Source organism: Mus musculus, chromosome 16 (assembly GCF_000001635.26).
Source record: "Mus musculus strain C57BL/6J chromosome 16, GRCm38.p6 C57BL/6J".
NCBI lineage: Eukaryota > Metazoa > Chordata > Mammalia > Rodentia > Muridae > Mus > Mus musculus.
This window is the reverse complement of record NC_000082.6, coordinates 33,699,553-33,724,835: the sequence shown is the minus strand read 5'-3', so window position 1 is coordinate 33,724,835 and position 25,283 is coordinate 33,699,553. Positions and strand designations below refer to the sequence as shown.

The window sequence follows — 25,283 nt, the reverse complement described above, 5'->3', positions numbered from 1 at the left end:
TGGAAGATGATTAGCTAGAGTTTGCCCGCTCCTTCCATTATTGGGTTCTGGGATCAAGCTCACATCATTTTGCCTGGCTGCAAGCACCTTTATCCACTGAGCCATCTTGCCAGCCCTGTTTTTATTTTTAATGCACTTGTTCTATTTTGTTGTACTAGGGAAGGCAGCACATGAATAAATGCCCTTTCTCTCTTTTGTATGTTGTATGCTAAACTTTGAACAGGCTTATATTATTAGACCACCGAGTAAATCTTTTTCAGAAATAATGAACATCAAGTCCAAACTTGATCTGTGCACATACACATAAATAAAATAAGTATTTTTAAAAATATTCTTTATTTAATTATTTTAATTTTTATGTCTTTAATGTTTTGGTGTGTATGAGTGTTTTGCCTACATGTATATATATGTGCCACGTGTGTGCCCAATGCCTGTAGAGGGTAGAAAAGGGCATCGGATTCCCTGGAACTGTAGTTACAGGCAGTTGTGAGCCACCATATGGATGCTGGAAAGGAAGCCAGGTCCTCTAAAGAGTCACAAGTACCCTTAGCCACTGAGCCATCTCTCCAGACCCTTTATTTTTATTTTTAAATTATGTGTATCTGAATGTGGATTTGTAAACAAGAGTGCAGTACCCACAGTGGCCAGAGAGGGCAGGAGATTCCCCTGGACTTACAGCTGGCTGTGAACCGTTTGGTTAAAGTGAAGGAAAAAGAACTCAGGTCCCATGCAAGAGTGGTATGCATGCAACGGCTGAATGCCATCTCTGTAGCCCCATTCACCATCCCTAAAATCACCATTAGTGTTAATCAGTGCTTCTCCACTCTCTCTATCCAGGCACAGAAAAGAACCTTCAACCAGAAATGAGCATGGGAACAGGACATCAGTGACCCAGATCAACAAAGGTGACCTAAGGCATGCTGAAGGGCCTGGGTGCTGAGCCACCCAGTATGGGTGCAAGAGGCCCAACTCTTAAATTTGTGGGCCACAACAATGGAATTTTGTGGGCAAAGAGGAAAAGATATTGACTGAGAGGTTGTGTATACTCTGCAAGTGAAATTTAGGCAGGCAGACAATCACATCAAGGTTAGAGGCTGATAGAAGCTTCATAGCCAGAAGCAATTGAGTTTGAACCTAGCAAGGGGGCAGGCTGAGAACTAGCCAAGGCAGGTGTTATAATTAATGTATTATTAATTTTGACTGAGTCAAAATTAAGTTTGGCTGAGTCAGAGTCAAAGAGAGAAAGTATTACATGAACCCATAGCGAGATCATTCCAGGAATGAGGTTGCTCCTTATCTAGTTTTTATAAAAGGATTTAAAATTTAAACGTATGTGCATATGTATTCATGTGCATATGGGTGCAGTTGCCCATGGAGGCCAGAAGGGGGCATCACATAGATATTCCAGAGTTGGGAGCTGCCTGATGTGGGTGCTAGGAACCAAATTCAGGTCCTCTATAAAAGCAGCAAGTGTCCTTAATGGCCAAGCCATCCCCCACCCCCTACAGCCCCAGCAAGCTTTTTAATCACCTAAAGTCCTGATGGAAATGAAACCCAGTTTTCCACATGAACAAACTGAGCATTACCTGCAGAGAGGAACATCCTGAAAATGTAAAACTACAAAATCAAAGACTGTGCCCGGGGGTGGGGGGGGGGGGTGGGGGGGGGGGCGGGGGGGCACTGGGGAGCCTCAGCATGCTTGCTGCTTGCTGTGCACCAGGCTTCGAATTCAATCCTCACTACTCAGGGTAGGGCTGGGGGAGGAACTTAGGGTCTCAGGTTGAGAAGGTAACATGCCTGGGCCCCATAGTGGTGAGAGTGGAAAATGATATTTCCCAGGCAAGGAAACAAAAGACTATAAACATCTTCTCCCTTCACGTTTGCTCTTTAGTCTTTTCTGTCCTTTTTTTTTCTTTTCTTTTCTTTTTTGAGACAGGGTCTCACTGTCGTCCTGGCTGTGCTACTGCTATGTAGAGCAGGCTGGCCTTGAACTCAGAGCTCCACCTGCTTCTGCCTCCTGAATGCTAGATTTACAAGGCTCACAGTACCACACCAAGCTCATCCATGAGGTTGATTCGTTCACAGTCAGATACTTCTGTGTGTTACAGGCATCATAATAAGCAGAGACCTCCTCGGAGGTGGGGAAGTCAGAATTTAAATCTGTTAGAAATGTAGTGACAAGCATGCTCGCTTTAACCAGCACCTACATTATGATGAGAAAACTACTGGGAGTTATTTTCAAAAATTACTCAAAGGCATATTTAAATACCCCACAGAACAAAACAAAACAAACAAATAACAACAACAACAAAACAAATGTTCTAAAATGTCCACATTAGACTTCACCAAAATTAAACATTTTCACGCTCTAATAATACCATCAGAAAGCAAAAATGATGGGCTACAGAGATTGCTCAGTGGTTAAGAGCACTGGCTGCTCTTCCAGAGGACCCAGGTTCAATTCCCAGCCAGTGGGTACATGGCAGCACACAGCTGTCTGTAACTTGAGTTCCAAGGGATTTGACACACTTACCTAGACATACATGCCGGTGAAGCACTGATGAACATAAAATAAAAATAAATAAAAATTTAAAAAGTAAAATCAACAAAGTACAGAACAGGAGAAAGTAGAGTGAGTTATAAATATCTGAAGAGACTAGTGTCCAGGATATTTAAAAAACAAAACAAAACAAAACACCTTATACTCAATGCAAAAAGTGGCAGCTTAACTTTAAAATATAAAAATATTCAAATGGGCATCTTCAAAGAAGTCACACTCATTAGCAATTACTACCTGAGTAGATGTTCATTGTCACTTGTATAATGAACTGAGAAATGCAGATTTGTATCACTCTCTATATGTGTGTATACACACACAAACACACACTCACTTTGGAAAATAGATTGGCAAGTTTCATAAAAACTTAGAAAGGATACTACTATATAACTTAGTAATTTCAAGACAGCATGTATCTGCATAGAATGTGTCCCTGAACAATCACAGATACACTGTAAATAATAATGCATCCCTGACAGGGTACTACTCAGAAGTACAGATACATGTTTGATGAACTAAGGCCATGTGAACCAAGGCCATGTATGATATGATTGCTTCTACAGGAAATATCCACAAGTTCTGTCATTAGGAGGTATTGGGTTTAGAGCAGGCTATACTATGGGGGTGTGGACACAGAAGACCCTGAGTTCTATCTGAGAGAAGAGGAGGTGGTACCAGGAGCTCCTTAGATGTGGGGCTGGGGAGGTGGCTTAGTCAACAAAGCTCTTGCTATGCATAAACAAGGAGCTGAGTTGGATCCTTAGTGCTCACATCAGAAGCAGAGCATGACAGCATGCTCCTATATGCTTCACACCAGGGACAAGCAGATAGCCTTATTGAGTTAGTGAGTCCCAAGCCTAAGGGAGAGACTTGTCTCCAAAAGAAAGCCGATCGCTTCTGAGGAACAATGGGAGAGGTTGACCATTGGCCTCCATTTGCATCTGTGCACTTGTGAACCTGCACACACACACACACACACACACACACACACACACACACACACACACACACTCACCTAGAAAAAGAGTTGAAATGTACCAGACAAAAAGCATGGAGCAATTTTGTATTAATCAGCTAAGAGAATAATGGCCTGGGAATAGTGAAATTCCTTTCCTAAAGTATGCTTTGGTAAAGCATGGAGCAATTTTGTATTAATCAGCTAAGAGAATAATGGCCTGGGAATAGTGAAATTCCTTTCCTAAAGTATGCTTTGGTAGATCGAAGGACCAAACACATCCTAAGACCCTGTGTCTATTTCCATGCACTAAGAACTCACGAGAATGCTCTCTGAGAGGTGCTGAGGAATCCAGACTTTCGGAAGAAGATGTAGATGAAGAAGAAGATGAAGACTCTGCGTAACTCCTCCCACCCATCCCTGAGTCTTCGCCGCCACCTCGGGGCTGTTGTGCAGCGTGTGAGGACTGAGTCAAGCCCCCAGCACCCCCAGCTTCTGGATGCAAAGCTGAGCTTTCTGCCGCATCTGTAGATGTTTTCTTCTTGGTGAGGATCCATCGTCCGGTGCTCTCTCCACCACCAATGGAGGGGTCTGATCTAAACACAGCCTCAGTCAGAGGCATGGCCCTTCCATCGCCCGCTTCTGAGCTGCTGGCAAGCTGACGTCCTCCGAAGGCTGTGAGATATCACAGGAGGAAAGGCCATTAATGGATCTGAAAAGGACGCTTAACAACCAAGATGTGCTCTCTCAGGCAAGCTTGCTTAACAGTGTCTATATGGGTCACCCTACACGCATCATCACGTTCCGATTTTTTTTTCTAAAATGATGGGATGTCAGCAACATTGTAATCTTAAAGCTAAAGGCCAGTGAACAGGAGACTTGTGAGCGGCATGTGCAAACAGCAAGTTATAGGCCTGGGTGTTTCTGTCCCTTGAGAACGTAGCTCAAGGGAAGTCATTACATCTAGCAAGTTCAATGGCATAAATACCATAGGAACAACATTTTTTTTCTAAAAAGAAACCCAGCTGGAATATTGTTAAACATTCTTTTGCTTCTAATATGTAGTAAAATAAACTATAAGGAGTAAGCCAAACTATGAATTTGGAATATATGTTTATGTCTGACAAGTTATTTAAAAAGATGGTCTATACACAAAATCACTGGATCCAGCTATAAAGAGCAGGCTAGGGCTCCCTTTGAAGGTGACATTATAGAATGAAGGAAGATGACCAGCCGTGAGAGCTCCCAAGGCTGAGTGAGCTAAGAAGTTGTGCTTGCTTTACTTAGGCCCTCCAAGTCTTGGTGCTCTCATCTTAGGGACGGCACTTTTCCACACCCAAAGATAAAGAAGCTAACAGAGGGTCTGGTGTCACCATAGTCACATATCCGTTCAGAAACTGCAAATGGCCTTAAAGAGGCCCCTAGAGATACCCAACTATATCAAATGTCCATGGGTCAAATAAAGGTAGATTACTCACAGGGGGCATCACTTTGCCAGTGTATAGATGGAAGTCCATATCCATTTTCTGTAGACAGCTCAGTGCCTTCTCCATCTCCCAGATGCTCAGTTAGTCCACTGTTTGTCCTTGAGTCCTTCACAGAGGGTGAAGAGCGGACTGACATTGAAGTTATACCAAGTCTGGAGTGCTCAGGGAAACCCTCTGTCTCATCTGCAGGGTCCACACCAACGGGCAGAGACCGCAGAGTTCTTGGGACGCCATTAGTGTATGTGTCAGTGATAAGCATGCTCTTTGTCTGGGTGACTGATGGGTTTTGGAGAGCGGTGAAATTATTACCATTCTTAATACTTCCAGAAGCTAAGACAGAAGAAAAACGTGCTTCAAAACTACTTGAACGGCTAAGAAAATCAGGGTTCTATCTAGGTACAAATAATGGCTATTCCATTTGATTTGATATTTTAACATGATTGATATAATAGAGAGCAGTCATTTGTATCGTGTTGATACATGCAGGCACAACTAGAGGACCCTCCTTTTCTTTCTCCTCAGTAGTTCTGAGTCTCACAGGGCTGGCTACAGTCAGATTCCTCACCATGCACAAATTAAGTTTTCTATTCGAGCTAAAAGGTAGATAGGAGAAGCCCAAACGAAGGAAAAAAATCAATTTGTTTTCTGTAGGGAGCTGCATGCTATAGCTTAGTAATCCCACAGGGTAGGCCACCATGATAAGGCTGTTGCTGCTGGTTTGTTTTTACCAATGTAATCCTTTTGTTCAAATGCTATCATAGATTAAAATCCAGTCCACACCGTGAATCAGGGTTGAGCCAGTGTATGGTGTGCAGCCCCTCAGTCAGCACTGGGGCTCTGCAGAACACAGTCAGGGCAGTGCTGGTTTATGAAAGTGGTCCCCCCAACCATCAAAGGGTCTGGAGTAGTCCCTAAATCATGGTCAGCATGAAGCTTGTGCTTTGAAAGGCCATTCAAAGAACATACATCAACAGAACTACTAACCAACAGGGGAGTGTATTATTGCCTCAGGAATTTTATTTAATTTCACCTAAAAGCAGACAAACTCCATTACGGTAGATACTAAGTCTTACTAAGCTAGAAAGAGTCATCTGCACACCAGCATAGTACTCCAGGGAGCACTCTAGAAATCCAAAACTCTAGGCCGGGAACACTTTCTTTTCTTTCTGATCAGTGCAATGGATAGATGTCCCTGGATACCTGTCAAGAGCCACAAGAATTCATATATCATATATATATATATATATACATATACACACACACACACACGTATGCATAAATATACACATATATAAAATCTACCACAGGTCAGAATGTGACATCTGCCCCTCACCACAGTGGCATAGCTCAGAGCATCAGAAACTTCCCAAGGGTGCTTGAGAACTGATCTAGCCGGGCGGTGGTGGCGCACGCCTTTAATCCCAACACTTGGGAGGCAGAGGCAGGAGGATCTGTGAGTTCGAGCCCAGCCTGGTCTACAGAGTGAGTTCCAGGACAGCCAGGGCTACACAGAGAAACCCTGTCTGGAAAAAACAAACAAACAAAAAAAAAACCCAAAACAAACAAACAAAAACAAACAAACAAACAAAGAGCTGACTTCAACAAGGTACCTTAAAGATCTTAAAGCCCTATCACCGAAGGGCTGAGGCCATAACTCAGTGGCAGGGAGCTTACTTAGATTGCACCAGGCCCTGTGTTCAAACCCAGCACCACATGACGTCCTCATTACAGGCAAGAATAAGGTGCCGGAAAGCTGGGGAACAAAAGGACGGCAGGCAAGGAGAGAAGGTGCTTTCTTTCCTTTCCCACACGAAGCAACAGCAACAAAGAACGGTCTATACCCCTACCATGAAAGGCTTCAGCTGTTAATCACGACTCTGCAAGGGGAAAGGAGCTGCTATTATAAACAGTTCTTTGAAGACCAGTCTTATGTGCAGTTGTGGCCAAAAGCACAAACAGATTTTAGTCAAAGAGAGAAAGTATAGAGAAATGGGAGCTAGAGAGATGGCTCAGTGGTTAAGGGCACTGACTGCTCTTCCAGAGGCCCTGAGTTCAAATCCCAGCAACCACATGCTGGCTCACAACCATCTGTAATGAGATCTGATGCCCTCTTCTGGTGTGTCTGAAGACAGCTACAGTGTACTTACATTAAATAAATAAATAAATCTTTAAAAAAAATTAGATGGGGGCTGGAGAGATGGTTGAGTGGTTAAGAGCACTGACTGCTCTTCCAGAGGTCCTGAGTTTAATTCCCAGCAACTGCATGGCTCACAACCATCTTCTGCAATGGGGTCTGATGCCCAATTCTGGTGTGTCTGAAAACAGCAATGATGCACTTATACAGATAAAATAAATAAATAATTAATTAATTAAAAAGAAATGAAAGAAAATTAGATAGAGTATAGGAAGAAACGGTCCCTTTTGCTCTTGTGCAAAGCCATGAACTCCCTGACAGTGGGAGCACAGCCTGCTGCTCTGATTACTGGAGCTGAATGAGAACAGACACAGGTGCAGGCTATCCACAGAGACAGTGCGTGCAAAGGCATCCAGCCCTGCTGGAACACAAACAACAAATAAAAACCACAGGGCTGGAGAAATGGCTCAGTGGTTAAGAGCACTGACTGCTCTCCCAGAGGACGTGGGTTCAATTTCTAGCGTCAACATGCCGGCTCACAACACCTGTAACTCCAATATCTGATACCCTCATCCAAACATCCATGCAGGCAAAACACCAGTGAACATAAAATAAAAGTTAAAAAAAAAAACATAAAGAGCAGCACTTTGAGAAGTGGAGAATGGGGGAATTGAATTTGGTCAAAATACATTATATGTATGTATGAAATCTATAAACAATAGAAAAGAAAAATTGTCATGTGCTAAAAAAAAAAGCCACTTTTTTTTTTTTTTTTTTTTTTTTTTTGGTTTTTTGAGACAGGGTTTCTCTGTATAGCCCTGCTGGCTGTCCTGGAACTCACTTTGTAGACCAGGCTGGCCTTGAACTCAGAAATCCGCCTGCCTCTGCCTCCCAAGTGCTGGGATTAAAGGCGTGCACCACCACCTCCCAGCAAAAAAGCCACTTTTGTCTAAGAAAGGAGTGATAGAGATATGGATATGTTCCATAAGTGGCCTCTAATTTACTTTAAAGGCATTTTTATTTCTAATCAACTGCACTATGTCATCTGTTCAGTATTCCCATCAAGGCACAGAGGTGGTGGGTAGCCAGGACTTGACAATTAGGAGTGTGTGTTGCTCCTTCAGAGGACCTGCGTTTGGTTTGCAGCACTCACACTGGGCGGCTCACAACTGCCTGTGGCTCTGGCTCCAGATATCCCAACATTCTCTTCTGGCCTCTGAGGGCACCTTCATTCATGTGTAAAACCTGCACACAAACGGGGGTGGGGGGTGCACATCGTGCACACACGTGTGCGCACACACACACGCGCATACACACAATTACAAATAAAACCTTAAAGATAAAACCCATTGTGATACAATATGAACTAACCAGTACCCCCAGAGCTCATATCTCTAGCTGCATATGTAGCAGAAGATGGCCTAGTCGGAAGAGAGGCCCCTTGGTATTGCAAACTTTATATGCCCCAGTACAGGGGAATGCCAGGGCCAAGAAGAGGGAGTGGGTGGGTAGGGGAGCAGGGCGGAGGGAGGGTATAGAGAACTTTCGGGATAGATTTGAAAATATCTAATAAATAAATAAATAATGACTAAAACAGTAAAAAAACAAAAACAAAAACATTGTGATGACTATATTGGATTCAGCTTGGAAAAACCCCAACCTGCCATTTTGGTAGTATTAGCAAAGAAATGGCCACAGAGATACAGAGTCACAGAGGAAAGCAACTCCATTCCCCTGGCCTCAGGACTGTGCAGCCCACGGTCACCCACGTCATCACTGTAACAAGCCACCCTGGTTGGGCACGAGGCACATGTTGTAACCTTGGGAGGTTGAGGCAGGAAGATCAGGAGCTGGAAGTCAGTTTGGTCTACACAGCAAGTTCCAGGCCCACCTCAACTACAGCGTAAGACCCTGCCCCCAACAAAACAAAACAGCGGTCCTCAAGTAAGCAGTGGCAAAGCCCCAGGCCTTGTGCTATTTGCCCGATTGACAATTCTCATTTAATCCTCACGGTAAAGCAACACAATGTGTGTGAACACTTCTGCAAAGCAGTGCCTCTAGAAAAAAAGGCAATGCTTGAGCCAGGCAGTGGTGGCACACGCCTTTAGTCCTAGCACTTGGGAGGCAGAAGCAGGAGGATCTCTGTGAGTTCAAGGTCAGCCTGGTCTACACAGAGAAACCCTGTCTTGAGAAAGGGGTTGAAGGATGCTTGCTTAGCTTGTCCACAGGCACTGCCTAGGATCCTACACGGGCACCTGCGGCACTAACTAAGAACCCACAGGCTGGCGTTAGGAAAATGAGAAACCTTCAGACTTTGAGCCTCAGCAAAAGCAAAAATAAATAGAAAATTAAAAAGAAGGAAGGAAGGAAGGATGAATGAATCTGGCAAGATGACTCAGCAGTAAAGGCCCTTGCTACCAACCTTGACAGGAGTTCGGTCCTGTGTGCCATGGGTGGCAGGAGAAGAACTGAGTTCTTCAGTTTTTCTTTGGCTCCCATACACTGTGGCAAATGCACTCCCCTCCGCTAATAAACATTTTAAAATAAAATTTAAAAAAATTGGAATGCCATCTCCCACTGGGACAAGGCCTGAGCTAAGTTCCTAGTGTTTGTAACAGGCCACAGAGGGAACGACTGCTCACCTGGTGTGAGCACGCGTCACTTTCTGTCACACTGCTCAACCTTGACGGCTATCCAGAACCTCTCAGAAGTAAAGCAGAGGCAGCGGGTATTACAACAAGGCAGACTACATCCAAAGTCCTTCACGTCGTTTCTGTCCTCTCCCTTCACAAAAGTGACATCACCACAAAGCCATTTACCTGGACTGCAACAGCTCAACTGCCCACAGGAAAGACTCCCATAAGTCAAGACCCATTATTCCGCCCCAGCTCTTAGCGAGTCTACAAAATGTCACCTTCAAAGGACATTAGCACGACTCTCACAAAACCAGCAATTGAAAGTAGTTTCTATTATGATCTTCAGCAATCCCTTACATAAATAAATATTCCTCTTGGAAGAACTGCCCGCCCACTGCCTATGGGCTAAACGGTATGCTGACTGTCCGACAACAATCCCACGCTCCACCCAGCTTCCCTTTGTGCCCCCATTTCCAGGAAGCTCACACTAAATTTAGTGCGGAATTGTAGTCACTCTCACACAATTCAACATACACATTTGTGCCTTCAGAACAGAGCTTCCTCCCCGCCCTCCTCACCGGGGCGGGGCCACTTGTTGCTTTGTTTATAGCCCCGCCCCCACACCAGGACCAACAGTCAAAGAGACCACGGAAAGTCTAGAGAGGCAGCGAGGCAGGAGAGGGTGGAGAGCAACGCCCCCTGGCTCATCGTCCTGGGCGTGCTTAGGTGCTGTAAGATAGATTCTGTTCAGAAACAGATTAACTCCTGGCTACCCAGGATGTGGAAGGTGCTGTACTGATCAGTCTGTTCTGCTCTGTGTTCTGTTGCCGTAATAAAATACTGACCAAGAGCAACTCGGGAAATAAAGAACGTTTATCTTATTTTATTGTAAAGTTCTAGGTAAAAGCTTATCATTGAAGTAGACCCATGGAGGGGGCGCTACTTACTGGCTTGCTCAACCTGATTTCTTTTCCTTTTTTCTTTTAAAGATGAATTTATTTATTTTACGTATATAAGTACATTGTAGCCGTCTTCAGACACAAAGGAAGAGGGCATCGGATCCCCTTACAGATGGTTGTGAGCCACCATGTGGCTGCTGGGAATTGAACCCAGAACCTCTGGAAGAGCAGTCAGTGTTTTTTAACCACTGAGATAACTCTCTAGCCCCTCAGCCTGCTTTCTTACAGAACCAGGACCCACACAAACAAAACAAATCAGAACAAAAACCACACACACAAACACACCCACACACAAACACACAGATTTGCCCCACAGGACAATCAGATGGAGATATTTTCTCAATTGAGGGATCCTCTTCCCAGTTTGTGTCAAGTTGGCAAAAACACACTCAGCTCCACACACCGTGCTCCTAGGTGGCAGTAAAGGAGGCCCAGACGACACAGACTGAGTATGTATGGATCATCAAATGCTGCCACCTTTCAGATCAAAAGAACCTCCCACCATGCCCTTGGTTTATCGTCCGTAGGCACATCTCCTGAGGGACATTATAGACCTGACTGGTTTAAGCGTTGGGCTTTTCTCTAGGTCACACTGCTAGAAAAATCACGAACTCTTCCCCTGAACAAGGACCCCATTGCTTGTCCTCATTCACTGAGCAGGCTGGTACGGCAGGTTGACTCCAAGTCTGCTGTGGCGGGTCCTGCTGGTCCTCCTTAGGCCTACATCCCCAAAGCTCCCGTGTCAGTCACGGACTCAGAAAGGGTTAGTAGAATCTCATGAAGTCCATTCAGTAGGAGAGGTTTATCGAGCTTTCTGGGTAGGCTAGAAGGTGCCAGGCTAACTTTAAACACAGGGCAGAGGCTTGTTTCCACAGAGGTTTGTTTCCTCATTGGCCTCAGGCGCTCTCTGGGGTATGCTCTCTGACTAAAGTCCTCTGTAGTGAACATTTTAGAGGGCAGTCTGACATCACCTACAGCAGAATACCCAGGTCACCAAGGAAGACAAATTCTTAGTAAGACTCAAGGACAATGAAAGTCAGCAAAACTGCAAACATTAAACATGGAAGGTTCTAGAACAGCAGTTCTCAACCTGTGGGTCTCAACCCCTTTGGTGGTCAAACAATCCTTTTACAGGGGACACCTAAGACCATCAGAAAACCAGACATTTACATTACAATTCATAGCAGTAGAAAGATTACAGTTATGAAGTACAATGAAATAATTTTATGGTTGGGAATCACCACAACATGAAGAACTGTATTAAAGGGTTGCAGCAGTAGGAAGGTTGAGAACCACTGCCTTAGAAGGACAACTACCCAATGAATGAGGGTCAGAGGCAGGCTGAGTGGCTCACATCTCTAATCTCAGCACTTGAGAGATAAGCAGTTGAGTTCAAGGCCAGTCTAGTCTACACAGTGAGTTCCTGGACAGTCAGGACTATACAGTAAGATCCTGTCTTTTTTTTTTTTTTTAAAGGAAGAATGTGAAGATCTGTTGCCTTTTTGTTTAAAACATACTGAAGAAGAGAGTCCAGTCCAGTAAAGTTAGAAACATGGATTCGTTTCAAATACACCACAGTACTAGGTGTAATGTGTATGATTAACATTAATTGACCCTGACCAGAATCACAGTAGAGATTTCTGGGAAACACAAAGCTGGTTATAAATCATCAAGCCACAGAGCCCAAGGCTGCACAGTATCATAGCTTTTGTCTAATTCAACCAACACTCAGGAATAATCGTTTTTTGAAAAGTTTATTTATTTTTATTCATGCAGATGTGTGTGTTTGTGTGAATGTACCTGTGAATGTCTAGAAGAAAACACTGGCCCTTTAGACCTCAAGTTACAGACACTGTGACTTCAGTGTCACCCGATATGGGTGCTGGGAACGAAACTCCAGTCCTCTCGAAGAGCAGGAAGGACTCAACCTGTGAGCATCTCTCCAGGCTGCTTACGAATAATCTTAAAACCAATCTCCTACAAACATGAAGCATGAGTTCCACCCACACCTCATCAGCAGGGACGTGCACACTAAGCCTAGACAAGAAGACTGGTCCTTTAATTGGTGTTCCAGAGGAGATCTCTGGGCCCAGTCTTTGCTTTGATGACAAACACAAACTCCCAGTTTTGCAAAGTACTTAAAAAACAAAACAAAACTGTGCTGTCATGGTTGAGGGAGCAGAATATAAGCCCCCACCTCAGGCTGAGGAGCTCTTGATAGTTGATGCTGGCTAGGGTCGGAAGACTTGGTTCTTTCAGGAGATGTGGTCCCTGGTTGACCATGCTTCAATGGATGGCCTCACTCATGGATTTATGGGCAGCAAGGATTGGATCCGGAGGGAGGGAGGGAGGGAGGGAGGGAATCTGGAGGAGTTGGACAGTGATTATGGAGAGGGCCGAGCATGATTGAAATTCTCAAAGAATAAATAGAAAGCTATATTTATTCTTAAAACTAAAAACAAACAAACAAACAAACAGACAAACAAAAAAAACCCCGACTTGAAAAGATTTTGAAGGGCAAATCCTGTCACTCTGTCTGGCCTCTCATAGCCCAAGGCTAAAACCACAACCTGAACTGCATGGTGAGGGGCAGCTTACAGCATCTTTTTGGCTCTGCCCCCTGGGGGATCTGTGAGCACATGTGAGCACTCCCTTTGCCCCCCCCCCCCCCAATTCTTAACTACTGAACACTGTTCTAGAAATGTCCTTAAGACGGCTACAGTCTCTGGGCAGGTCCTGGTGACCTGGTCTGACAAGTGACATAGTGGCTCAGAAGAAACAAGAGTGGCTTAGAGTAGCTTAGCTGGGGCTGGTGCGTCGGAAGTGGCATGGCAGAATGGGACAAGACAGTTCTCTACAACCACAGGGCTAACAAAAGCCACACAAACACCTGTACTGTGTGAGCTTTTGAATCAAAGCCGGGAAAACAGGCACGCACCTATTTTCTCGGCCATCAAAGAAACTGCTTTTGCAAAAATAAACAAGACTCAAAAGTGCTAATCAGACGGTGCAACGGTGTCTGGCTCACCTTTCATTCAAGCCCCCTGGCATACAGCCTCTCTTATTAGCGCACACCGCAGTCACACGTAATCTTTGTTGTGTGTGTGTGTGTGTGTAGAGAGAGAGGGAGAAAAGGAAAAGGGGGAGACAGGAGGCGGGGACACAGCAGCCACCAGACCAGCTGATATTTTCCTCCATATTTTAAGTGAGAAGCTCAATACTGAGATAAGCTGCACTTACTGTACTTCCAACCCAAAGCACTTGGCACTGAAGGGGTGGCTTTTAAAGCATCCTTATTTGCTTATTGTTGCCCCCTAGCCTGACACAGCACTTAGCCACCTGGCTATACACAGCCACTTGGGGGTTATTTTGAGATCGGAGGGTTCAGCTGGGGACAGGAGTACTCACACGATGGGTGGTCTGAGGGAGGAGGGTGACTCTGACTCCAGGAGAATGGTGGCCCGGAGTGTTCCTGGCCGGATGAATTTCTCTTCTGGGAGAGCACAGTTGGCTCCCCAGGTTCCAGAGCAGGGTGGGAGGCTTGGCGGGACACCCAGGTGCCAGCCACTTGCGTGTGCACAGTCCCTTCTTCTGGGAGCTCCCTCGTCCTCTCCAGGAAGCCTAGGGATGTCCCACTCTCTGTTTGAGAAGGTGTGATTCTTCTTTGTGACCTGGAACTGCTGGGTGACTCAGGAAGGCTCTCCAAGGCTGAAAGCAGACGACAACAGTTAAAATCCTACCAGCGGGACTTCCAAATGTCGCGTTCTCTCTAGTGGGCTCAGACTCAGAGTTCATGAAATACACAGATGTGTGGAGAAGGCAGGAAGAACTACCCATCCTAGGAAACTAGGGAACTGCAAGAGAGACCACCAACCAAAGGTTGTCTTTTTTGTTTTGTTTTGTTTGGTTTGGTTTGGTTTGGTTTTATTTTTTTTTCGAGACAGGGTTTCGCTGTATAGCCCTGGCTATCCTCACTCTGTAGACCAGGCTGGCCTCCAAAGATTGCCTTTTGACCTCACCCATGATCGGCCCTCAGGGGAAAGATTATCAGTAAAGGAGTCAGCTGCTGCCAAGCCTCAGACTATTTTGGGGTGGTTATTAATCTCTAGGTCTCGACCTCTTTGGAGGCGTCAAACAATGCTTTCACAGGGGGTCACCTCAGACCATCAGAAAACAGATATTTACATTAAAATGGATAATAGTAGCAAAATTACAGTTATGAAGGAGCAACACAAATAATTTTATGGTTGGGGTCACCACAACGTGACGAACTTTGTTAGAGGGTCGCAGCGTTAGGAAGGTTGAGAACCACTATTCTACAATTTAGCGATCAGTCTTGGATCATGAGGACTTATTCCTCACCTTCACGAGGGGCGCCAGGAAGTACCAGAATTCAAAACATGCAGAATTCCCAACACTGGACAATGAGCCAAACCATAGAGTATCACCGTAGGGCTTCTGAGCTCTACAGCCTTCATGAATGGCTGGAACATAAAATGCCTTCATGCCTTCCCCTACGGAACGAACTGCCCCTAGACGGTCACAGAGAATGAAACCAGGGAGTCACTTTCGATGGCTTCAACCTCTGCCTGAGGTCCTACCAGCTCTCCACCTTCCTTCTTTTGATAGGAATCTTTTTCTGTTTTACTTGTTTTTATTTATTTATTTATTTATTTATTTATTTATTTATTTTTTGAGATAGGATCTCACTGCGTAGCCCTGGCTGTCCCAGAACCCACTCTGTAGACTAGGCCAGCCTGGATCCTGACTGCTTCTCAACAGCTGGGATTAAAGGCACATGCCATTGTGCCTGGCTTAAGGATCTTTACTTTTACTTTAATTTTTGAGGTGGGGGTCTCATGTAGCATAGCCTGGCCTCAAACTCAAAGATAACCTTTAAATTTTTTTTCTATTTACCGCTCCCCACCTGGTCACCCCCTCCTACAATCCTTCCCCCATGTCCCTTCCCCTTCCTCTCTGAGTGGGTGGGTGCCCCCTGGGTATACCCCTCACCCTGGCACTTCAAGTCTCTGGGAGGCTACGGGCTTCCCCTCTCCCTGACGCCAGACAAGGCAGTTAGAAGAACATAGCCCACATACAGGCAACTGCTTTTGGGAAAGTCCCTGTTCCAGTTGTTTGGAACCCACGTGAAGACCAAGCTGCACATCTGCTACCTATGTGAGGGAGGCCTAGGTCCAGCCCGTGTATGCTCTTTGGTCGGTGGTTCAGTTCAAGGATGACTTTTACGAATTTTTTAAAAAAGATTTATTTGTGTGTGTGTGTGTTTATGTATGTATACTCGAGTATGCATGTGTATGCCTATGGAAGCCGGAAGAGGCGTTGGCTCCCCTGGAGCTAAGTTACTGTGGCTTTGAGACATTCAGTATGGGTGCTGTGAACTGAAGATGGCTCCTCTGTGACTTTAGCGACTGAGCCATCTCTCCAGCCCAATCTTGAACTGCTCATTCTCCTGCCTCCTCCACCTTCTGAATTCTGGGAATGCATGGGTGTTTTATATGGTGCCGGGGACTGAATCCAGGGCTCTATGCCTGTTAGGCGCAAGGTCTCCTGCCCTTCCTTTGTGAAGACTCTTTGCTGAGCAATTCTTCAGCTCTTAGTCACCTGGTCAGCCAGCACCCACTGTCTAGATGTCTACCTGATAGTTCAACTCACTTCAGGTCCTCTTTTACTCCCATATCAGTCACCTTACAGGCTGGCTGCCAGATGGCACCTCCCTCAGACTGTTAACACTATCACTCCACTGTTCAAAAACCCTTCAGTGAGTCTTCCCACCACATCAGGTAAAAACTGCCTGGCTTGCAAACATCCTGTGCCTAACCCGCACGCATAGAGCCGTCTGCCCACTGCTCTGTACTCTCCCGGTGAGGATGCTGGCACGGATGCCCCACAGGAAGCCACGTGTTTTTGTGTCCTTACATCACTGCTCACTCTAGGCGTGCCGTTCCTCAGCTGTAGTGCTCGCTCGCTCACCAACATACAGACTTGGGCTTTCTGCACTTGGAACCCTGCTGCCTGCTTCCATACACTAGGTTGACTTGTCTGCCCACTATTCTCATTGGGGGAAATTCTCGGTGGGCAGCTTCAGTTTCCAAAGCCTCAGAGCGAGAATGACCGGGACCTCACCAGGCTGCTGGAAGGACTTGGGGAGCGGGCTTGTTGCTATGTAGGGGTGTGCCTGGTTAGCACTACACTTCTTCTCTTCCTTCTTGGGTTGAGCTGCACTCAGAGAACTGCAAGTCCTTCGCTGAAGTCCTAAGCTACAGATTGTGCAGACTGAAGCAGCAAGAACCACTCAAACTCCATCAACACAAACAAAGCCTTCCTTTCCCACCGCCCCTGGGACACATGACTGTGTGGCAGGATCCCGGGCAGGAGGCAGGAGGTGAAAATTTATACTGCCATGGAGCATAGATGTCGAAGGACAAACCAGTATGTTCAACAAATCTGCACCTTCCTCCCTGGTCTGACTTTACAAGAGGGGCTCTGAGGAGGACTTGTCTAATGCACCCCAATGCAGAACCTCTACATGGACACAGTTGCTTTGGAAGTGTGTGGGGTGGGGAGGGGATGGGGCAGAGAGTTTGTTTTCAAGGACTGGACATCCATGAATGAGCATCAAGACACACACTCAATAAACAAACAAACAAACAAACAAACAAACAAAACATGTGCCACCGGGCTGGTGAGATGGCTCAGTGGGTAAGAGCACCGACTGCTCTTCCGAAGGTCTGGAGTTCAAATCCCAGCAACCACATGGTGGCTCACAACCATCTGTAACAAAATCTGACGCCCTCTTCTGGAGTGTCTGAAGACAGCTACAGTGTACTTACATATAATAAATAAATAAATCTTTAAAAAAAAAAAAAAGACACACACTCACACAACAAGCTGCTGTGGGCAGTTGGCGCCGTGGTGATCTCAGGGGAGGGTCCACGGCGCAGACCAGCGATGTCCGCTCTGTGGGAGGAAGCCATGTTGCTCCACTCAGCACTTGTCTCAGGGAGGAGAGGGGGGTTTTCTGGGCCTTCTGAGGAACTGTGGCTCATTCTAGCATTCTGAGCTGTCACTCCCTTTCTGGAACCTGAATGGTCCTCTTGACTCTGATAAGAGGGACTGCATCCTATATGGGGTTCGGGGTTGTTACTTTCCAGCCAACGGTTCCTTGCAGCGGCTGAAATAACAAACACGTCACTGAAAACTCAATGGCTTTTGAAAAGCAAACCCGAAGAAATCTTCAGCACACCAAAATGACCCTCGGAGTTTATTGCTGACCGCGTGACTGCTTACAAACTCCATTTAGGGGTTAAGGTGATGGCGCCTCACTAAAGAGCACTCCTTGCTCCTACAGAGAGTCCAGCCCAGCACCCACATCCAGTGGATCACAACACCTGCGGCTCCAGGGACTCGGGCGCCCTCTTTTGGTCTCTGAGGGCACCTGCACACACTTGCATTGCATATATGCACACACACTCACACACACACACACACACACACACACACACACACACACATTAAAAAATTAAATCTTTATAACTGCTACCCCACCATTTTTTTTTTTTTTCTTTGAGACAGGGTTTCTCTATATAGCCCTGGCTGTCCTGGAACTCACTTTGTAGACCAGGCTGGCCTCAGAAATTCACCTGCCTCTGCCTCCAGAGTGCTGGGATTAAGGCGTGCGCCACCACCGCCCGGCTCCCCCCCATTTTTATTTTCCTGATTTGAGAATATTTCTCTTTGTGCTTGTGCTTGCAGGCTGTGGCACCATGGAAAATTCTCAGTGGGGAGTGAATGAAGTCACTTCTATCTTTATATGCCCGGGCAAAAAATGTCAAAGCATCTGATAAGCAGAGATTGCAGGCAGGCAGAACTATCATTTGCATCTAAATAGAACAAACCACGGGGAAAAAAAAAAGGAACAAGTTATCTTTTAGATTACTATTGCCCAGAAGATAAAGTGAGCAAAACTCACAACCCATAAAACCAACTTTGTTGCCACTTTAAATATATATATATATATTAAAATAAAAAAAAGGAAATGTTATTCTCTTCAACATATTCAAAATATCATTTCAATATAAACTTGAAGTATCATGATGGTAATTATATTTTTGTACTGAACTTGAAGTCCAGTTAATATTTCACTGTTCCCTACCCCTTTACGTGTGTGGGTTTTGCCTGAGTGTATGTCTGCATCACTTTCATGTCTGGTGCCCTCAGAGACCAGAAGAAGGCACTGGTAGGTGCTGGGAATCAAACCCAGGTCATCTGGAAAAGTAGCCAGTGCTCTTAACCACTGAGCTATCCCCCAGTCCTTTACTGGCCATGTTTTAAGGGTTCAATAACTACGGTCGGGCGTGGCTGCAGCTACCTCACTACACTGCATTGGCCAGCTACGCGGCAGTGGCCAGCGACTGGATTATTTGAGGTGGGTTGGGTGGTGATGACACAAACTGCCCTCTGAGATGCTGAGAACTTTCTAAGGGAGTTATTTCCTTTCCGGGTCCCCTGAGAATTACTGTTTTCATGGCTTGACTCTTTCCTGGAGGTGATAATTAGCAGAGGCTTCCTGGAGGGGCGGGGAAATCACTAGGGCCTCTGGGCTCCTCTGGGGGCGCAGCCTGCTGAGAGGCTACGAGCTGGATGTGGGAGGAGCTGCCAGAGGGGACCACAAAGTCTCTAAGGTTATGAATGCAGCCGCCCACCGGGTATGCTTGTCTTCTTCTTCCTGGGCTGCTGCAGAGGAACATGGCTTCCCCCAAAAGGACTGACAAAGCACAGGGGTGGAAGGATGCTTTCTCTACCCTTTTGGTTAATTGGGACACAATAAGAAAAATTACTCTCAAAGGAAATCAGAAGGAAAAAAAAAAGACTTACAGAAAGGCAGAGAGAGGGATGTCCCAAGGCTGGGACGCCAGAGACAAAAGGAAGATAGTGACCTTAGCTCCATTAGAGCTTATAAAAAAGGCAGAGGAGGCCCGAGCCTGGGAAGTGAGGCTGGCGCAGGAGAAGGAGTGCTAGCCCCTTCTTCAGAGGTCAGGAGTGGAGATCCCAGACCCCTGTCAGCTGAAGGAATTCACTGTAGGAAGAGTGGCCACTGGCAAAGCACTGCTCACACGCAACCATGCTATCTCCCCGAGGGCAGACTAAAGATGTAAGAATGGAAAAAATGCACTCTATAAATAAAACTACATGGTTGACAATAGTCCCCTGCGGTGTCCTCAATAATCCTGCCACGATCAACAGCTAAAAATCCTGAATAAAATAGATGTAATCTATATATATCCCAAATGCACTTCTGAGCTGGTGCATCGGGAAAGAATCAAATCCTTTGAGGCCCAAACCCAGCCAAGCCTAGGAACAGAGGCAGGCGAGCAAAGACTGAAGCCGACATCCATTCAACATCTCAACCTTTCGAGGAAGGCAGGGCTGACAGCGGTAGAACACGTGAACTCTCATGGAGGCTCAAAGGGAAACACTGTACCAGGTTGGAATCGGAAGGACTCGACCCTGGACAAAAGGCAAATGGAAACAAACCCACAGAGGGACTTAGAGGAAGCCCAGCCAGCCAATCTTGGTTTAAGCCGAAAGCTAAAAGCAACCTCACCATAAAGGCTGTAACCACAAAGCTAATCTTGGCTGAGTGAGCAGCACAGATGCACATTCCCTGTATGATTCAGGTGTCCTGGAGAGTGGTGCTAAGCCCTGCGCATGCACTGAAGAAGACCGCATCTTTTAAAGGTGAGCTAGAGATCTAAAGATGATCTAAAAGGTGACTTAAAGATCGCTAGCATTCACACATCAGTGAATAACGGGGAGACAAGGAGTGGACCTGACAGTGCCTTGGGGAACCTGGCAAAGCCACGCAAACATTCTATATGGACATATATTTTATGTGGGGATTTTGAGTGTGTGGTTATCCCTAGAAGCTAGAAGAGTACATAGGCTCCCCTGGAGTTGGAGCTACAGGTAGCTGTAAGCTGCCCATCATAGGTGCTGAAGACCAAATTCAGGTCCTCTGAAAGAGCACCAATTTCTCTTAACCTTTGAGCCATGTCTCCAGCTTCTAAATAGAGTTCTATGGGAGGAGAGGGGTCAAGCCAAAGGTCAATATTCACAGAGATAATGGCAGAGAAATTTCCAGAACCAATGAAAAGCACAGATCTTTAAGCTAAGTCCTGGTGTGTGTGTGTGTGTTAATATCATAGTGAACCTGTAGAAACTCACAGAAGTCTTCGCCAGAAGAAAAAGAGCAAATAGAGGTAAACCAGCTACAAAGGAAATCAAAGAAAAGACAGTAGAGCAGCCTTTGCAATGTGCTAAGAGAGCAGCTGGAATCACATCCGCAGCAAAACCATCTTTCAGAAGTACCATGAAAGAATCAAGTAAAATGATTCTCACTCAAAGGTGAGCTAAGTGCCCTCCATCCTGAGTGAAAAAGAGAAAGAAGGAGCCCAGTGCTCCTAAGGGGTTGATGTTTTTCTTATAGATGTAAGGGAGAGACATCACACAGACAGAGGCAGAGCCATCTGGGAGAGTCCAGAGTGAACATGGCAGACTGAGCTGGCCATGTGAGGAGAGAGTGGGAGGAACTGCCCATCAAGATGCGTGGCCTGAGCCAAGAGACTGGCCAAAAGAACAGGTAACCAAAATAGCTATATTATATAGAGAAAAGCAGCTGAAGGGGCGGGGGAGGGCAGCCTAGCCCCTGGGCTGGAGAGTTCAAGTATGGGGCAGGGTATGCCAGCCATAGCCTGTAATAGGTAGGGACTGAGGGATGCTGGGAGAACCTGATGGCCAATTTCAGCTTTGATATGTTAATGGGCATGTCAGCCAATTGTCACAGGTTTAAGACTTAACCCTAAAAGAAGTGACTGAGGTTTGATTTCAAGCAAGAAAGCAATCCTAGACACCAGAAGAAAGGCGATTCAACACGCAAGGGAAACGTGTGCGTGCATCTAAAGAAACAGTATTTTTTTTTAATTAGGTATTTTCCTCATTTACATTTCCAATGCTATCCCAAAAGTCCCCCATACCCTACCCACCCACTCCCACTTTTTGGCCCTGGCGTTCCCCTGTACTGGGGCATATAAAGTTTGCAAGTCCAATGGGCCTCTCTTTCCAGTGATGGCCGACTAGGCCATCTTCTGATACATATGCAGCTAGAGACACGAGCTCTGGGGGGGGAGGGGGTACTGGTTAGTTCATAATGTTGTTCCACCTATAGGGTTGCAGATCCCTTTAGCTCCTTGGGTACTTTCTCTAGCTCCTCCATTGGGGGCCTTGTGATCCATCCAATAGCTGACTGTGAGAATCCACTTATGTGTTTGCTAGGCCCCGGAGTAGTCTCACTAGAGACAGCTATATCAGGGTCCTATCAGCAAAATCTTGCTAGTGTATGCAATGGTGTCAGCGTTTGGAGGCTGATTATGGGATGGATCCGTGGATATGGCAGTCTCTAGATGGTCCATCCTTTTGTCTCAGCTTTGTCTCTGTAACTCCTTCCATGGGTGTTTTGTTCCCAATTCTAAGAAGGGGCCAAGTGTCCACACTTTGGTCTTCATTCTTCTTGAGTTTCATGTGTTTTGCAAATACAGTAAGTTTTTAATTAATGAGATTATTACAGTAGAATAAACCTTGGCTAACAAGAGCACGCAGGGCAGAATCAGACTCATTGGTGCTGAAGGGTAACTCCATTGACAGGGCCTCACGATAACCCTAAGCATAATTAGAATGTGTCACGCCCACCCTGGTAGCCCTTGGAAGGACATAAAATTTCTGTAGAGAGAAATTAGTGGGCATCACTCCAAAACAAAATAAAAGTTAATAGATAGGGACAAAATTCTAAATGATATCAACTAACAGTGGTCAGAAGTTTCACTACAGCTTTGTAAAAATTCATTCTATCTTTAAAGCATATGTAGGCTTATTAAAAATAGAAGCTAACGGAGGAGGGCTAAGACACAGCATGCTGGTAGCCTAGTCCAGTCTGGATCTCACGATGTAGCCTCCCAGGTTCCCCTGTTTTAACACTCGGTTCCCAGGGAATGGAGCTGTCTGGGGAGGTTTAGGAGGCACAGCCTTGCTGGAGGAGGTACATCACTGGGGCAGGCTTTCAAAGCTCAAATTCTCTTGGCATTTCCAGTTTGCTCTGTTTTGTGCTCACAGCAAAGGATGTGAGTTCTCAGCTGCCACCATGCTGACTCCACCATTACGGACTCTAACCGTCCAGACTGCAAGCTGAGACCAACTCTTTCTTCTCTAAGTTGTCTCAGTCCTGTCTTCTCAGAGCAACAGAAAAGCAACTAACACATCTGGTATCTTGACACAGAGACTGGAGATCTGGAAAAGTCATTTTGTAATGCCTTCAACTGAACCCTAAACTGTCCCCTTGGTAGGTGATCTGTAGCCGTTAAATACAAAGTTGGTTTATGAGACTCATAAGCAGTGGTGTGAGCTGGGGCCCCAGTGACATTTATAAAACATAAGCATGTGCGTGGCTTGTGACTCCACAGCCAAAGGATTCATGACATAACTTGAGGGTGGGCTGCTTAGTCCCAATGCCCAGCTTCCAATGATGTCAGCTGTGGGCATAACTAGTGAACCAGCCATAGAGAAGAGGCCAATGGGCATCTCTCCAGAGCATCCAGAGACAAGATACAGCTTGGGACAGAACTGCTATTCCTGGTGGCCTGAGACCTGCTGGCTGTGGTTAGTAATTGCCTAGATCGGTAAGAAGTCATTGAGTGTCTCTTTGTGCCTTAGGTTCTAGCTTTTCCCACTTTAGGATCAGAGGTGGCCTCTGGGAAGCTCTGCCAAAGCTACCCCCATTCACCTTTCCAGCCCAGCTTCTCTGTCAGAGACAATCATTCAAACCCATGACCACGGAGCCACAAGAGCCACACCAACCGCTGGAGCTGGCGTGTCTGCACTCTCAGCTACCCTTGAACAAGAATGCAATCCTTCTGGGCTCAGCCCCCTGTGTCAGTCCAGAACTCTCCCCTGTACTACGAACGGAGACTAAATTAACAAGAAAGTCACACTGCTTTGCTTGGATATTTACCCCCCAAGTTGACAACTTCCACTTTTGTAGCATCTTAATGTTCTAAAACATCTGTGTGGGAACTGGTGTTCATGAGGGAAGCTGGCACAGCCTGGAATCGGATTTCCTAATTAGCAGCTGCTTCAGCAGCAACTCTTCCAATCCCAGCCCCATCTCAGCCACCGTCCCCATCCCAGTGAATGAGTGTGTGTGTTAAGCTAGCCTTGCTCCTGAGCAGCAATGGTATCCAAACAAGCCGATTCCCCCTGGAGATCTCACCCCTACCCTCACCATCCAGCCCTACAGAAGGCCAAACGTCAAGTGCAGCCTGGCATCAGCTTGTGTTTAGAGGGCAGAGTTGAAGAATAAGCCCTTTATTTCTCCAGTGTATTCCATGAGGCTGCAGGTCATTGGCTGGTAGAGCTGAAGGGGGGGGGGGGGGCGGCAAACCAAACCAACCAAACCAACAAAAAATCATCCCTCTGGCTTTTAAACTTCAGGTTTTAAGGCAACTTTGTTTCTAAGAGGAGGGAAATGTGTCTTATTGCACCGGCTTTGAAACCAGACTTGCTGTGCCAACAGCTGTAGATTAGTCTCTAGGAGACTGAGCAAGAGGATGTCTAAACTAGCTTTCCAGCAGAGATGATGTCAACGGATGCTGAAAGGAACGGCAATAGAGAGTGGCATGGGCATGGAGAATGAGTTTCGAATGAGTTTCTGGGGAACGCGAAAAGTCTGCTTCCAACATGTGAAGCTGAGGAGATGTTTTGACTTCCAACAGCAAACATCTGGCTAATGCCTAGGATCAATGACAAAAAAGAAGGATGGCAGATGGGGGATGTAGGTGGAACTGAGGATTGGGTCTGATTTAAAGGATTTCAGTCTGCCAGCGGCAGGGACACAGACGACAAGGATGTCATTTCAGGGCCTTGGAAGAGGAAGATGGTATAAGCTGAAGGGTCCCAGGGGTCCACCAGCACCAGTCCTGCAGAATGGCCACTTAGTTGTCTATTGGAGAAGGATGAAGGTCCTGGGACCTTCTGCAGCCATGTGGCCCTCATCCCCAGCCCTGGAACTTCCCCACCCTGCTTCTCTCTCATTGGAGCACCCCACTGCCCCCAGATCCTGAACTTGAAAAGCCCCCTTAGAGCTTTTGTCTGGCACCTGGCACCTATGGGGTATCATGCTTATGACTGAGTTTCTCTGTAATTGTAATATTTTTCCTAAAATTGGAGTGCTCACATAGGGAGGAGAGAAAAGTCTTAAGGAAGAGGGAGATCTTTTCCTCTCCCCTTTCGGTTCTTTTAGCCTGTGGATTGCCACCTACGGAAGAGAGGCAGAACACAGAGCTCACAGGTCCTTCCCACAAGAATGAAATTATGCTTTTATCCCAAGAGAGCCAATTAAGAATCCCACACATTTCCCTAACCTCAAAGCACTTTATACAGGAGAATTCAGGAGGCCTAAATTATCCTTCTAGATCCTTACATTCTGA

At 46.0% G+C, this 25,283-nt stretch overlaps 1 protein-coding gene across 5 annotated transcripts in view; it reads right to left on the bottom strand.

The window, feature by feature from the left end:
- The window catches only part of Heg1 (heart development protein with EGF-like domains 1), an 87,193-nt gene that overhangs the window by 46,741 nt on the left and 15,169 nt on the right, over window positions 1-25,283 (bottom strand). For 2 of the 5 annotated variants that reach the window (XM_006522717.2, XM_006522715.3), the window contains exons 2-5: window positions 17,630-17,920; window positions 14,137-14,436; window positions 4,991-5,329; window positions 3,834-4,187 (exon numbers count right to left, since the gene is read on the bottom strand). In XM_006522717.2, the coding sequence (XP_006522780.1) occupies window positions 3,834-4,187; window positions 4,991-5,329; window positions 14,137-14,436; window positions 17,630-17,920 (1,284 nt within the window). The remainder of the gene's footprint in view (window positions 1-3,833; window positions 4,188-4,990; window positions 5,330-14,136; window positions 14,437-17,629; window positions 17,921-25,283) is intronic. The other 3 variants (XM_006522716.2, XM_006522718.2, NM_175256.5) reach the window with 3 other exon arrangements.